General features: G+C 35.9%; 1 protein-coding gene across 1 annotated transcript; it reads left to right on the top strand.

Annotated features, from left to right (window-relative positions):
- The first annotated feature begins 3,123 nt into the window (after positions 1-3,123).
- On the top strand, positions 3,124-15,506 carry LOC136202712 (dolichyl-diphosphooligosaccharide--protein glycosyltransferase subunit STT3A). The gene is made up of 23 exons (XM_065993493.1): positions 3,124-3,377; positions 3,762-3,824; positions 3,945-4,000; positions 4,116-4,187; positions 4,305-4,410; positions 4,493-4,543; positions 6,871-6,966; positions 7,136-7,195; positions 7,279-7,392; positions 7,992-8,078; positions 10,258-10,361; positions 10,568-10,663; positions 11,004-11,124; positions 11,212-11,292; positions 11,378-11,509; positions 11,616-11,918; positions 13,278-13,424; positions 13,988-14,174; positions 14,292-14,389; positions 14,606-14,685; positions 14,780-14,867; positions 15,056-15,145; positions 15,222-15,506. Exons 1-23 carry the CDS (start codon positions 3,258-3,260, stop codon positions 15,282-15,284), a joined length of 2,415 nt encoding a protein of 804 aa, XP_065849565.1. The 5' UTR covers positions 3,124-3,257; the 3' UTR covers positions 15,285-15,506.

The following is a 15,506-nucleotide window of genomic DNA, read 5'->3' as shown; positions in this document are numbered from 1 at the left end:
GTGTTGTGCTCATATTCTAAATTTGATTGTGAAAGATGGGTTGAAACATATTCATGAATGCATTGAAAAAATTCGTGATTCTGTTGTTTATTGGAATGGTGGACCTAAAAGAGTTGAGAAATTTGAAGAAGCTTTGCGTCAATTGAAAATTCTCTTGACTAAAAAGTTAGCCATAGATTGTAGCACTAGGTGGAATTCTACATATTTGATGCTTAGGTCTGTTCTTCCATATAGAGATGCATTTGAGCGTTTGCAATTTAAAGATCCTCAATATAAGAGTCTCCCGTCAGAGGAAGAGTGGGATATTGCCCAGGAAATGTGTAAGAAATTACACTTGTTTTATGTTGTCACTGAAATATTTTCCGGGACAAACTATCCAACTACCAATTTGTTTTTTCCTAAGATATGTGACATTAAAGTAGCACTTAATGGATGGATGACTTGTGGTGTAGTGTATTTTGAGGTTATGGCTTCTAACATGATTACAAAGTTTGACAAGTATTGGGATGAAATACATGGTGTTATGGGTGTTGCAATATTGTTGGATCCTAGGTATAAGCTAAAATTGATGAAGTATTATTATCCTATCTTGTATGGTGAGGAAGAGGCAAAACTTAGGATCAAAAAGGTTAGAGATATTTGTGATGATTTGATTGTTGAATATGCTAGTCGAGTCAAGATGGATAATGCTAGTAATTCATGTTTTGAGTCTAAGTCTTCCAATATTCTTCCACCTATTGAGGAATACTATCAACCAGAACCGTATGAGCAGTTTCTTGATAATGATTCAGATGGGGAAAATGTTGTTAAGTCTGAATTAGACTCGTACTTAGAAGAGAGTTTGATACTTAGAAAGTCTAAGGATTTCGATATATTGGGTTGGTGGAAACAAGCTTTTAAGTATCCTACATTGCAATTAATTGCTAGAGATATATTAGCTATTCCTATATCCACCGTGGCTTCAGAATCTGCGTTTAGCACAAGTGGAAGGGTTGTTAGTGATCATCGAAGTAAACTTAAACTGGATACGATAGAGGCATTGATGTGCACCCAAAATTGGTTATGGAGCGAATATAAAGGTATTGAAAATAACTAAAACAATTTCTTTTCTTTTCGTGTTATTTTATTCTTTGCAAAATGATGATTAATTTGAATTAAAATCTCTATCTTATTGTTTTTTTAGGTACTCGTCTGAGTACGGATGTTCTTGCTCAATATAATCAATTGATTGATAATGAAGACCCGGATGATGCGGTAATTTATTTACGAAGTACTAATTTTAAGTTAATTGTATTGTTTTATTATATAGTAGTTTCTAATTTTCATTTATAAATCTTTTAATGTTAGGTATCAACAATTACAACCGAAAGTCAATCTTGAAGAATGAACGGGAATGATCAAGAAAAAACGAAGTTATGAAGGAATGTTTTTTTTAAATGTAATTTGGTACTTCTTTTTAATGGAATCATGGATAATTTTGTTGGTATTTTTAGGTGATTGTGTGATTTGGTATTTTTTTAAATGGAATTATGAATATGGTATTGGTACATTTCAATTTTTAGGTGATTTTGAATTTATAATTTATAATTTTGTACTAAATGGGTAAATGGGGATTGCCCGTACCCGCGGGGATCCCCGTGGGGTGGGGACGGGGACAGTTTTTGTCCCCATTTAGTTGGCGGGGACGGGGACGGGGAATCCCTGTTTAGGCGGGGACGGGGATGGGAAACCAAATCCCCGCCCCGCCCCGCCCCGTTTACATCCCTATGTGCAAGTTGAGAAAATCATTATATGGTTTGAAGCAATCCCCTCATGCATGGTTTGGAAGATTTAGTGCTGCAATAAGCGATTCTGCCTTACGCTAGAGTGCATATGATCATTCAATTTTGTTTTCAACATCCAGTTCTAGTTGTATTATATTGGTTGTGTATATTAACAACACTGAACCTATAAGCATTCTTTGGTACTTGTTTTCAAATGAAGGACCTTAGACAATTGAAATACTTCTTGGGAATAGTGGTATCCCGTAGTAGGAAAAAGGTGCTCTTAGACGAGGCTGTTATATCAAAATCATGGTCACCACATTGTAGAAGGTTCCATAGATGCATATTATGCTGATGATTTTACAAATAAACGTTCTACCACTGACTATTATATGTTTGTTGGTCGTAATCTCGTTTCTTGGAAGAAGAAAAAACCGTGGTTTCTAGATTCAGTGCAGAATCTGAATAAGACTATGCACAAACCACATGTGAACTTATATGGCTTTGTCATATCGAAATTGGATTTGTCCAGACAAAACCGATGAAATTATGGTGTGACAATGAAACAACCATCTATATTGTAGATAACTCCGTGATTAATGTAAGAACCAACCATATAGAGGTTGATTGTCATTTTATGCAAGAAAACCTAGAAGACGGTATATATAATCAGCATATGTCCGGACATGAAGCTAACTTGCAGACGTATTCACCAAAACTTTATTAGGAATCCTGATTAATTATATTTATACTAAACTGAGCATAATCAATCTATGCTTAAACTTGAGAGAGAGCGTTAGAGAAATAGAATAATGAGTAGTCAATGGTAAATTTATTATATAGTGAACAATCAATCATAATTAACTAAAACCATTGTGGTTAACAATAGTTTTCACCTGGTTAGTGTATGACCAAGTAATTTTGGTCAGTTACCGTTAGATCTAGGAGGTGTAAATCTAAGCCATAAGATTGTTTTAATCTCTACTATATGATTTTAACAAGTCTAGATCTAACGGTATCTGATCCAATTCACTTGGTCATTCACTGACCCGATGAAAATCGATGTGTAGTTAATTATTACTCTAGCTTATAACTTTATGTATAACGAAGGTTTTTGGGATGGGCCATAGGCCCATAAAAGAGTTAGACCCGATTGGCTTATTACTTGTTCTTCTACAACCCAACAACTAAATCAACGAATCAATTGAACCCACGTGGCATACCACGTATGTCAACCAATCCTCTAATTTGGGAATAACATAATGCCACGTGGATAAACAAGGACAGAATTGTCAACTAAAGTATTCACCTAAGAACATTTTCGTAATTTGGCATGTCAATTTGGTTGTTCCCGCAAAGAAGGTCGCCTCCGTTTGTCCCAACTCCCATCAGCTCATCGCACTTCACTCTATCACTCTCCAAAGTCGTCTCTTTCTCTCGACGACCTTCAAAACCCCTCTCCTGCACAAGCCCTGCGCTTCTCTCTCCCTCTCAATGGCGGTCCCTGAGGTCGCCCAAGGAGGAACGAACTTGCGATATGCTTTTGGCAATGTTCTCTCCTTCTTCATCCTCATCTTGATCGGAGTTCTCGCTTTCTCGATTCGTCTTTTCTCTGTAAGTTCCTTCAATTTTGTAGATCCGATCCTCTCACTACCGGTCACATTCAGTGATTAAGGAACACGATACGATTGCTGCGTTCTATAGCTGTGACTTGTCAAAATTAAATTAAACAGTTAACTGTATTACACTTTTGAATTCATTTTTTGATTTAACATTGTACTGAATATGAAATGAATTGTTCGATTCTTTCTCCTTGAAATGAAAAGGTTGACTTTGACTTAAGCAGGCAGTAATTTTGAAGAATTTAAAGCTCTTTCTTTCCTCTCAATTTCAATTTTCTCTTGGAGCATTTTGAGTGTCTAACAGTGTTTATTTCTTTTCCAGCAAACAATTCTTTTGTTGGTAATTAATTTGACTTGCTACATTGTTGGTTTCCAGGTTATAAAATACGAGAGTGTGATTCATGAGTTTGATCCTTACTTCAATTACAGAGTCACTCAGGTTCAATTTCTCTTACAACTATTACTGTGCAAAGATTAGCATTCTAATTCCTGTATTGGTTTCACTTCATTTTTATTGATACATAAATGTTTTACTTGGTTAACTGCTATGTGATTTCAGTTCTTAACGAAGAATGGGATATATGACTTTTGGAATTGGTTTGATGATAGAACCTGGTAATTATTATATTTTATGATCAATAAATTACCATGTAGTTCCATTAGTACTCTATGTGCTAGATTTTTAGGTGTTTATGGGTTTTCACTTGTTTTTTTTATTATATCACTAAAGGTATCCTCTTGGCCGTGTGATTGGTGGAACTGTTTATCCTGGCTTGACCTTGACTGCAGGCACGCTATGGTGGTAAGCATCTCAAGAGTTGATAGTAAGAGATATTCTACTAATTTAAACATTTGAAGTAACATGTGTTATTTATAATAAGGCTTGATGGCCTTTTGAATCACCACTTTCCAATTTCAGGTTTGTGAATTCTCTAAATATTCCTCTATCTGTGGAGACTGTCTGTGTATTCACTGCACCGGTTTTCTCTGCATTTGCTTCATGGGCTACTTACCTTTTGACCAAGGTTTGTCTATTATGTGATTGAACTCTTCTTCTCGAGTATCGAATTTGGATTTGCTGATGGTGTAGACTTGTTTTTTTAATAGGAAGTTAAAGGTTCTGGTGCTGGTCTGACAGCTGCAGTTCTTTTGGCCATGGTAAATCACACAACGGGTATTTGAGATTTATAAGTATTAGTTAAATCATGTTTTTGAGTTTTTGAACAGCTGCAATGAGGCATCTTTTTTCTGACAAGTCTTCCATGACTTGAATAGCTTATCATTTGATTCTCTCCCTAAGTATTCTGGTTCATGAGTTAATAAATGATACTAAAATGTAGCGGGTCTCTTTCTTATTTAGTTTCTGTTTCTTAAGTTGAACTGGTAAAGAAATGGCACTTTCAAATTTATGAGCTGGTGTTAGCTGGGATTCTGGGAGCATTATGTATTGGTAAATTCTATTGCAGCATGAAATATTAGGTTTAAGAACAGATGAAGAATGCAAAAGTACCATTGAAAATGTTAACCCTAGGAGGATATATCATTGGCACTTTTGGTGAGAATTGATGGTAAGAGCTTTGATGTATAAAGAATCAATATTTAATGAGATTGCCTTCTCTGCTGGTGGACACCTTGTCAGTGAGAAGCCATTATGTTATAAGAATACTGAGATGGCGTGGTGCAGTGCAAAGCTCTATCTTTTATGGTGGTTGGTTTCTGGAATGATTCATCCTCACTCATATTTGTTGTTCAGATGGAAGGAGAGTGCCAAGATTCTGTATCATTTGTGTATGGTCAGTTAGATATGTGTGAATGTGATTAGAAGTCTCGGAAATGTAACATGACTGTGTTATTATTCATTATTCACAGTCTAAATGCATGGTGTCCTTCAAAGAAACTATAGTTCATAATTGGATTTGCCTGTTCTCAATAACCTTTATTGAGCAATGTAAAAAGTTTTTTGACGACTTTGTTGGGCATGTTATATGGAGAAGCGACATGAATTCAGGTGCAACTTTATGAAGTGGGGTTTGTGCTGCTTTCTCTGGTGAGCCATTCCTAGTAGAATAGTGACTGATAGAAGTGTGGCAAGAAATGAAAATTAAAGTTGAAACCAGATGATCAAGTTGTTTCTTTGTTTCGATTTCTTCATCTTCTTTTTAGTTCGGACTTGGTTGGTAAATTCTTTAAGAGTGGTACCGTAAGGTTATCAAAAGCTAGCATGAAGACCTTGATGTACCCCTACTTATATCTTGGATTGCTTCTCCATACTTGTAGAGAATAGAAGTATAATGGGTTTCTAATTCTCTAAGAAAGCTGAAGTATCTGCTCTATTATTAATGAAAAGATAATGGCTATTTAAAGCCTTACAAACAGAAACAAACTCAAAGAATAACTCCTACTTTCTGGCTAACAATATTATCCACAGATTGGATAAGAGATACGTTTATTCAAAACTCAATTGACTAGGTCTAGCTTAATATAAAATCCTAACAACTTCAGCAGATTCTCTGACCTTGTACAAGCTTCTTCAATACTTTAGTCAATTGATATTGCAACCCAGGAGTAAAATACAGATGGGCGAAAACTGTGGTTTCGTTAGGGTGATTGATTTTCTTTTATATATAAACACAATAGATGTGGAAAGGTTCATTTGTGTGCCACTAAGTCAATATAGCCTAGGGATAAAGATATTTCTATAGAAAGAACTCAACAAGGAAAAGTAATAGAAAAGAAGAACAGAATGAGCAGTGGATTGGTATTGATAGGTTAAAGAAATACAAAATGGATTGAAGAACAATCCCCACAGGAAAGTACATACCCTCTCTCTCTATCAAAAGATAAAGCCCTGTAGAATTGCAGAATAACCAATCCAGAAAATAACATGCCCAACCTTCCAAAACAGAAAGCACTAAATAACAGAATAAAGCAGAACAGTTCACCAAAAACAAATAACCACTTTTCCTTTCTACCTCTAACAATAACTAACTCTTTGACAATTCCCATTAGGCCCCTGATGATATTTCCCACGTTATACACCTTTAGTGTCTTAGGCTTAGTAGAGTTGTGATCTACTGTGAGTGCAGTAGCAGGATTAGCATAATTCCTATCACCTAGCTGTATGTTTGTCAGCGAATATTAGCAAGTTTTTAGTTTTAGGCATGTGTATAATGACTGTGTGAAGGGTGCGCAACTTGCTGGATTTTAGCTGGACTAAGGGAACTGTTGGCCTAGTTTGGTGTATTTGGCCGGGAGGGAATGTTGGTGTAGCTGCAGTGAAGCGCCACATGGAAGATGGACTTGTGTGGATGTTTTCTGCAGACAGTACTGGTTATCACCACTAGTTTTAGACAAAATTCTATGAAAATGAAGATAATGTTTTTTCTACACAAGATTGCTTGTTAACTTAGCTGACTGTGCTGTACTGATGCCTAATACATGAGTATGACAATACCAATAAATTAACAACTCAGTTTTGTTTGCAGGTTCCATCATATATATCAAGATCAGTGGCTGGAAGTTATGATAATGAAGCTGTAGCAATATTTGCTTTAATCTTCACTTTCTATCTATATATAAAGGTTAGGTGCTAACAGGATAAAACAAATTAAGCCCACTCTTCAAAAAATAAATGCTTATTTGACTGATAATTCTATTTTGTCCAATTTTCTTGTCATTGAAAAAGGCAAATTTTTATTGGCATCTAGATAATTTGTATCAACCTCTGATTTGATTTAATGCTTTGTGCAGACGTTGAATACTGGATCCCTCTTTTACGCCACTTTAAATGCTTTGGCATACTTCTATATGGTATTTCTTGTGCTACTGTTGATTTGCTGTTTAAACTAAAATATCATATGCACATGCTTATTCTTGTATGTTTCATCTTTCAGGTGTGCTCATGGGGAGGGTATACATTTATAATTAATCTCATTCCGATACACGTGCTTCTCTGCATTGTAACTGGTCGGTACTCTTCCCGGTTGTACATTGCATATGCTCCACTTGTAAGTAACTATGGTATCCACGTATTTTGATCAAATTCAAAGTAAATTAAATATCATTTTGTTCTAGTAGAATTATTGAAGAGTGCCTATAGTGTTGCCATTCTTTTGGGTAATTAATAGCAGAATAGCGCAAAAAAATAGGTTCTCTGAGCAGAAAAACTGGTATAATATGATGAAGGTCTGACCTTTTCTCACCGTGTATATGTTATTATTTCTGGGTTGGAGAAGTTGCTTGGAGGGGATGATTGATTTGATAATCTTTTAAGGCTTACATTTATGATAATATTAAAATGTAATTTTATTTTTCTTCTACCTATGACATGGGTTGAGCTAGGTTCTTTCATTTATCATATTTTAACACAACATATGCAACTCACCACCTTCATTATGTCATACATAATGTGTTTCCTTTGATATTTAAGCTAGCAGCTTGAAGGATGTTTTTTCAGAAACATGCTATGAACTTCTTATTTCTTTTTATCTCTCTACCTGTCTTGCATCGCTTTTGATGAAAGTTTTTCTTAGATGTGATAACTCAATTTTCTTCACAGAAATGATATTTTTCTTTGGCTTTTCTTGAAAATGGCTTCATAATGCAGGTTGTCTTGGGAACATTGTTGGCTGCTTTGGTGCCTGTTGTTGGTTTTAATGCAGTCATGACATCAGAACATTTTGCTTCATTTCTGGTGATCCCCCTCTGCCTTCCCTCTATAAAGCAAAATTCCATACAAATATTTTGTTCTATTTTGTAAAATTTAATTTGTATTTTCCTTGTACGTTCCTTGGACATTTGAATTTGTTGACAAATAGGTAAAATATAATCTTAAGCTAGGATCTTTGTCAATAGGACAAAGATCGATTTGAACTTAGTCAAGCTTAGCCTTGTCTTGTCTACTAAATGAGCTCTGAGTACAGGCTTAGGCTCTGCTCATTTTTACACTTGGTTGGAGTAACACTTCTTAAATTTGACTCATTTGTTCAATGAGTTGAAGCTGTGAAATTTTTCGGTGGACCTATGCTGTGTATAAAAATTTTGCAAATTTATTTTCGACATACCAATACACTTAACCTCACTTTTGTTTAGAAAAATGATGTACTGGTAGATTGTGCTACCGTTTTTAATAAAGCTACTATGTTTTTGCTGGCCATATGATTTTGTTTGATTAGGAGATTCTAGGTAATACCTGCACATTTAACAAAAATATTGTATTATAAACTTATGCAAAGGTTAATATAAATATTTGAACCAAAAGCTTGAGCTAATGGTTAAGGTCCAATAAATAATTTTGCATTGATCTTTGACACCCCGCACGTGAATTCCCTTGGACTTGAAGCGTGTACAACACATGCCCACCCCACCCTACTATTTGTTGAAATTCCGTCAATAAATGTCACTTGGTCTTAGAGGATACAATATCATGAAACCATTTGAACCAAAAGCTTAAGCTGATAGTTAAGGTCCAATACTAATTTTATATTAATCTATGACAACATATTAATGTCAATGTAAGAGTTGGCTAATGAGTTTGGACGATTCAACTTTCACTTGGTTTAAGCTTTTGTTATTTGTCAACAAATTTTCAGTGTCAGTTCAATCTTTTGCTGTTAGCGTTTTGACAATCTCAAGAGCCTTCAGTGAATTGAAAGAGGCAGCTTGAATCATTGTAGCTGATAATATGCAACATTTATGGCTTATCTATAAGTGTAGTATGCCAGATTCTTATACTTTAAAGCTATATTTTACGGAAACTGAAACAGACACTGGGAAATGTTATTTCTAAAATAACATAGCTAGGAAACGGTAATAGAAACGGAAAAGAAATTGAAATGTACATGAAACGCAGAAACACTAATGAAGAAGAGTTCTCATGCAACATAGGTTTAAAGTCATTGCTGCATCCATATCCATGTGGTATGGATAGGCTTAGCTTTTTTTTTTTTTTTTTTTTGTGTGTGTGTGTGTGTGTGTATGTCAGTTTTTTATTTTAACTTTCAGAAAGATTCCTTTTCCTATGTGATAACACGGGGAAAAATCCTTGATCAGAGCACGTCCCTGTGAGGCGCCGTTGGGATCGGCCGGGGACACTCCGATGCCAAAGTCAGTAAGGAAGATCAAGAGAGCAAACTGAATTGACAAAGAATAAGTGAATGTGTGTACCTTGATAGCCTAGGGATGTAGGCTATATATAGTTGGGGAATTCGTAACCTCTAGGTAACTAGAAAGTCTCCATTAATGCTCATTTAATGGCGGTTACAAGTTACTCTTAACCTAGTGGTTTAAGACTATTAATGATTCATTTAATGATCTTTATGGCCGAGTTGGCGGTTAGCCGTTACTGTGATGAATCAGGTGAAAGAGGAGATTCGCCTCATAGGTTCGCCAGCGGATCTCACTGTGCTGAACCGTGGAGATCCGCCATCTGGTTCTTCTTGCGGCGTTCTCAAGATGAATATCCCTTTTGGTCCTTGGGATAATATTCTTTGATCCGTCAAGGCGTATGTACGCTCTCCTTGAGAGCTATGGCGGGTCTCCGCTACTTGCTCTCATCGGGCGTATCTCGTTATGGCGTATCTCACCATGGTCCACGTGGCGTGGCATAATGCTAGAGACTCCTTCATTTTCCTTATTATTTGCATATTCTCCCCTGCATTAATTATCATTAATGCCACATTAATCATGTATAAATATCTCTTTTAGAAGGAATAATGGTTTGCCATTATTTCTATTAATTTTCCCTTATTCTTTATTCAAGAATAATTTGGGTTGTTATCACTATGCTTTTCATGTTTAACCTCGTATGTTTACACAATATCATTTATTTTATTATTTTTAACTTTTTCTTGTTGCTGATTTTTCTACTGCAGGTTTTCATTATTATCCATGTGGTGGCTTTTGTATATTATATTAAAGGGATTCTCTCACCAAAAATGTATAAAGTAGCTGTTACACTTGTTATATCTGTTGGCCTGTAAGCTTCCACCATCATCTGTTTTCTGCTCTCTATTATCTTGTACGTAATATGTGCCTTATTGTTAAATTAAGTAATGGGACAAAAAGTAATGGGGCAGTATATAGTATTCTGAATGATTTTTCTTTTCTTTTAAATACATCCAGTGCTTGTTTGTCATAGAACATGATAATGATCTCTGCCCTTGGGCATTGTGTATTATTCAGGGCAGTCTGCTGTGCAGTGATGGCAGTTCTTATAGCAATGGTAGCTTCCAGCCCAACAAAGGGATGGAGTGGACGCAGTTTGAGTCTACTTGATCCGTAAGTACCTAGTCCCATTCATGTCAAGTCTTTTCTGGTCATAAATAATTGTCACAGCAGTTCCCACAAACTTCTGAAATCATAAATTATAATTAGGAATCTTTGAAGACTGTAATAATGTATAAGAGATGGTAAACATAAAGCCTTGTGGCCATTTTTTTGAATAAGAAGTAAAAGGTTGAAACACAGATTTACGGCTTAAAAGATGTAAACAGAATATATCACTAAAATTATATGTAAACAACTTCAAGATTGACAATCAATGCCAAACATAATGACGACTCAAGAATACAGATGCAATTTCTTACACACTGTATTTCCCATTGTTGTTTTGTGACAGAACTTACGCGAGCAAGTACATACCAATTATTGCTAGTGTTAGTGAACATCAACCCCCAACATGGCCATCTTACTTCATGGACATTAATGTCTTAGCATTCTTGGTTCCTGCTGGGATTATTGTAAGTTACATATCTCAGCTCTGTTTTTATCTCTTGACCTACAATTTTATGCGCACATATCTCATCATTGTTTCTGTTTGTTGTTAGGCATGCTTCCTGCCTTTATCTGATGCAAGCTCGTTTGTTGTCCTTTATATTGTGACATCAGTATATTTTTCTGGAGTCATGGTGAGAGAAGTTTTCTCTTTATTTCTTCTCTGCTTTTATATATGTTGTGTCTGATCTCTGTTCTTTTTTCATATGCATATTTTAGGTGCGTCTGATGCTTGTATTTGCTCCAGCAGCATGCATCATGTCTGGAATTTCCCTTTCTGAAGCTTTTAGTGTTCTCACTCAATCAATTAAATTTCAGCTGCCTGGGGTATCAGGCCGTTACCGTGTTGATGTATGCATGTCTTTTAACAATCTACTTCTGGCTCATGTTCTTTCAACCTTGATAAGGTTGTTAAACTCTTACAACTAACACGTGTTTAATGCTTTTGACTTCTTAGTCTGGGAATGCTAGTTCAAGTACTACTGTATCACAGGATGATGCTGGAAAGATTGAAACCACTGAAGAACCAGCAAAAGAACTAGCAAAAGAACCAGCAAAAGAACCAGCAAAAGAACCAGCAAAAGAACCAGCAAAAGAACGACCTTCAAAAAAGAATAAGAAGAAAGAGAAAGAGAAAGAGAAAGAGATTGTGGATAAGCCATCTGTTAGATCCAGGATCGAAAAGAGGCTTCTCGTTTTACCTTTCGAGGCATCCATTATTGGTGTTCTGTTACTTGTGTTGCTTGGTGCCTTCTATGTGGTATGTAGATGGTTATTTCCCAGAATGATTTGTGATTTTATAATGCAAATGACTTGTCAATGATATGATGTCATCTAGAAACATTCATTGGGTTGCGTTTGTCTAAAAGCGTGATATGTATTTATAGAAGCCGATTAAGTGTGCCAGATTTACACCTGATATGGGCCTTCCAAGTATAAGGACCAATATTTGCTTGACCTTTACACCCATCTTATATATCTTCCTTTCTAAATCGTTTCTGCTGCCAATTTGGAATGCTGCTTCTGATAAAAGAAAAGAATCAAAAGCATAGGATGCCAAGATCTTTTAGGGTTCTTTAGTTATTTAGAAACTGAAAATTTAGTGCTTCTCCAAAAAGATTTTCCTTGGTTTTGCTTTATAGGTGGCGCGTTGTGCATCAAATGTTTGGTTGTTGACAATTGTAAGCACTTGGCTTGTTTTGAAAGTTATTTGATGCAGGCAGCTGCACTTTGAAAGTGTGTGTATAGCTCCCAGCCACTAGGTTGGAGTTACCTTTATTTTATTTTTATAAGGTTGGTGCACTAAAGTCCAACTCAATTTTTTACCTCCTACCTCCCCAAGGTTCGAACCTGAAACGTCTAGCTTTGAACATTAGCTGATTACCCCTTGGGGCAGTGGGGTTAGCTTTAATTAACTTGCCATTAGGCAGGTAGATCTGCTTCACCATGACGAAAACATAGCAAGTAATTAGAGTATCTTGCGTTGTTAGATTATCTGGCCTGCCTTCTACTTTCTGAATTTTGCATCACGTCTCTTAGAAATTCTTCTAGTGATTCTCAAAAATGAAGATCTATTTTGCAACCTTCCTAAGCTCTGCTGTTTGATCCTACGGTATGGTACTTGATTGACAGTACATTCTCAGATTTCCTAGTCTGATGTGCAACATTTTGACTATTTCGTTCTTCATCTGGCTATTTTGTATTTCCTGGAGAATATTAAGCAGCTGAGCCATCATTTTCTTGGTGATTCTCATGGAATTATGACTGCATAATCTGTGATTCCATATCAGAAAATGGATTGCCATATCTCCTATTCCATGGAGCTCGTTTTAAAGATATGTGAAATACATTTCTCTTTTATGTCGGTTTATGTATGATGCTCTATCAGCATCCGGACTAAACAATTTTATGCTCATTTAATTTTCCCACTGGATGAATCTGAAGTCTCCCTATTGCTTGCATATATGGTTGTATTAAACTTAAGCGATTAATTGTATTTCCTTGGAATTTACAGCCATAATTATATTTCTATTCGCAGTTTTTTCCCCTTCGATCTTTTAACTTGCTAGAGGCTTTATTTCCTTACAACTAGAAATACAAGTAACATTTGTTCTTGTAGGTCCATTGTGTCTGGGCGGCGGCAGAAGCGTATTCAGCGCCATCCATTGTGTTGACTTCTCATTCACAAGATGGTGGTTTACATGTCTTTGATGATTTTAGAGAGGCCTATGCATGGCTAAGCCACAACACTGAGGTGGATGATAAAGTAAGTACCCACTATTTGATGACTTCCATATCTTAAATGCATATTTAATACCTAATTGTTCTAGGTGTTGCTATTATGGCTTTTATCATAATACTTATTTTAATCTGCATGCTGGTAAATTTTTGTGGCCTTCCTCTTAAATGGCTAAACATGGTTTTGTATAATCTTCTGATAATAACAGCAATTTTGTTGCAGTAATCAATTGAATTAAGAACCTCTACGCCCCCTATGCCATACTTGTAGTAATTTGAAAATTCCAGAAGCATGAGTATGAAGAACTACATCTGCATGATGTTCCAAATTAAAAATAGTAAAAGATATTTTCATATGCTTCACATAAGAGTATATGTTGAAATCATGCAACCATTTGGCGGGCGTAAAATTTGTTGTTGTTGTACGAGACTAGGACAAGACAGCTTCCTATCTACTTGATCGTGATATTTGTATTATTCACTTTATATAAGCACGATATTTTATTTTTTAGTGGTGTTTTACAGCCTAGTTTTCAGTTGTATCTGTTACCTTGTAAATCTGGTAACGGTATTGACCTTTGTTTCGTTCAGGTTGCATCATGGTGGGACTATGGTTATCAAACAACTGCTATGGCTAACCGAACTGTTATTGTCGACAACAACACTTGGAATAACACACATATTGCAACAGTTGGCACTGCCATGTCTTCCCCTGAAAAGGCAGCCTGGGAAATATTTAACTCCTTGGATGTGAAATATGTTCTTGTTGTCTTTGGAGGTTTGTTTTCCTCACCTTTCATCACCGGGATTAGCCTCTCCCATCTCCTCCCACCTCCACCACCCTAACTGCAGGTAAAACATACTAATGATTCTGATGGATTGCTTAACTGAATAGGTCTTGTTGGCTACCCAAGTGACGATATAAATAAGTTCCTGTGGATGGTCCGTATTGGAGGGGGTGAGTTCCCCCATATCAAAGAGCCAGATTATCTGGTAAGCTATTCCATTTAGGTGCATATGTTTTAAAAGAATTTGTTTATATATTGATTCTTTTTCAACAAGATGGTATGCCACACCGGGCTGAATTTCTCTATGTAAATCATTTGGCACGTGTGTGGTATGTCTTTTGACGAAGATTAGGGGTTGCTTCAACATCCATATTAATTATGATATTAACTATTTACTATGTACCTGTTTTCCTGTCTTAAGAGAGACGGCCAGTATCGGATTGATTCTCAAGCTACACCAACCATGTTGAATTGTCTCATGTATAAACTTTCATATTTCAGGTCCGATTATGTTTCAAACCTATTTATTTTCAATGGGAAGCGTTTCAGGATTAAACGTCTACTAACGCTGCATTTTTACCCTTTTTGCCAACAGGTTTGTGGAAACAGATGGAAAAGGTTTTGATAGAGTTAGGCGAACAGAAATCGGGAAAAAACACTTCAAGCTTACTCATTTTGAGGAGGTCAGAACTCAGACTCCTAAACAGTTATTTTGTGCCTCTGAAAGATTCGGAGTTTAAGCTACGCTAGGACCCGAAATAATCAAATAAATCATCCAACCAATTACTCTCCTGGGTTATACTGTCTTATTGTTTCTGCAAGTCTCTGCAATCTGCTGCTTGACTGAGATTTCATGTTTTTTTTCACTTAGGTATTCACAACTCATCATTGGATGGTCCGCATATACAAATTGAAACCTCAAAAGAACAGAATCCGAGGAAAGACGAAGAAGTCAAAATCGGTACGTATGAGGATGTTTCGATTTAGCCTAGTCTAGATTATCTGCGTTTTAACTCGTTTTATGATTTCCATGGCAGAAAACGAGCTCAAGTAGCAGCTCGAAAAGAATTGGAGCTACCAAAAGAAATCCGTGGCACTAAGTTAACTATTTTATAGGCTTGTGTTTTTAGATGTGTATTTCATACTGCAATTTTTTATGAGCAATAGCATTTGACTTACTAGTGAGATGGAAATGGTCAACGAAAGATTTTGCCTACTTTTAAATGACATTGTATTTTGTTAGGACATTGTACTAATTAATCAATTTTGGACAATTTATTCGTTTTGTTAGTGAACAATACAGAATTAGATTATTTGCAATC

Source organism: Euphorbia lathyris, chromosome 8 (genome assembly GCF_963576675.1).
Source record: "Euphorbia lathyris chromosome 8, ddEupLath1.1, whole genome shotgun sequence".
NCBI classification, from domain to species: domain Eukaryota; kingdom Viridiplantae; phylum Streptophyta; class Magnoliopsida; order Malpighiales; family Euphorbiaceae; genus Euphorbia; species Euphorbia lathyris.
This window is presented reverse-complemented; position numbering and strand designations above follow the sequence as displayed.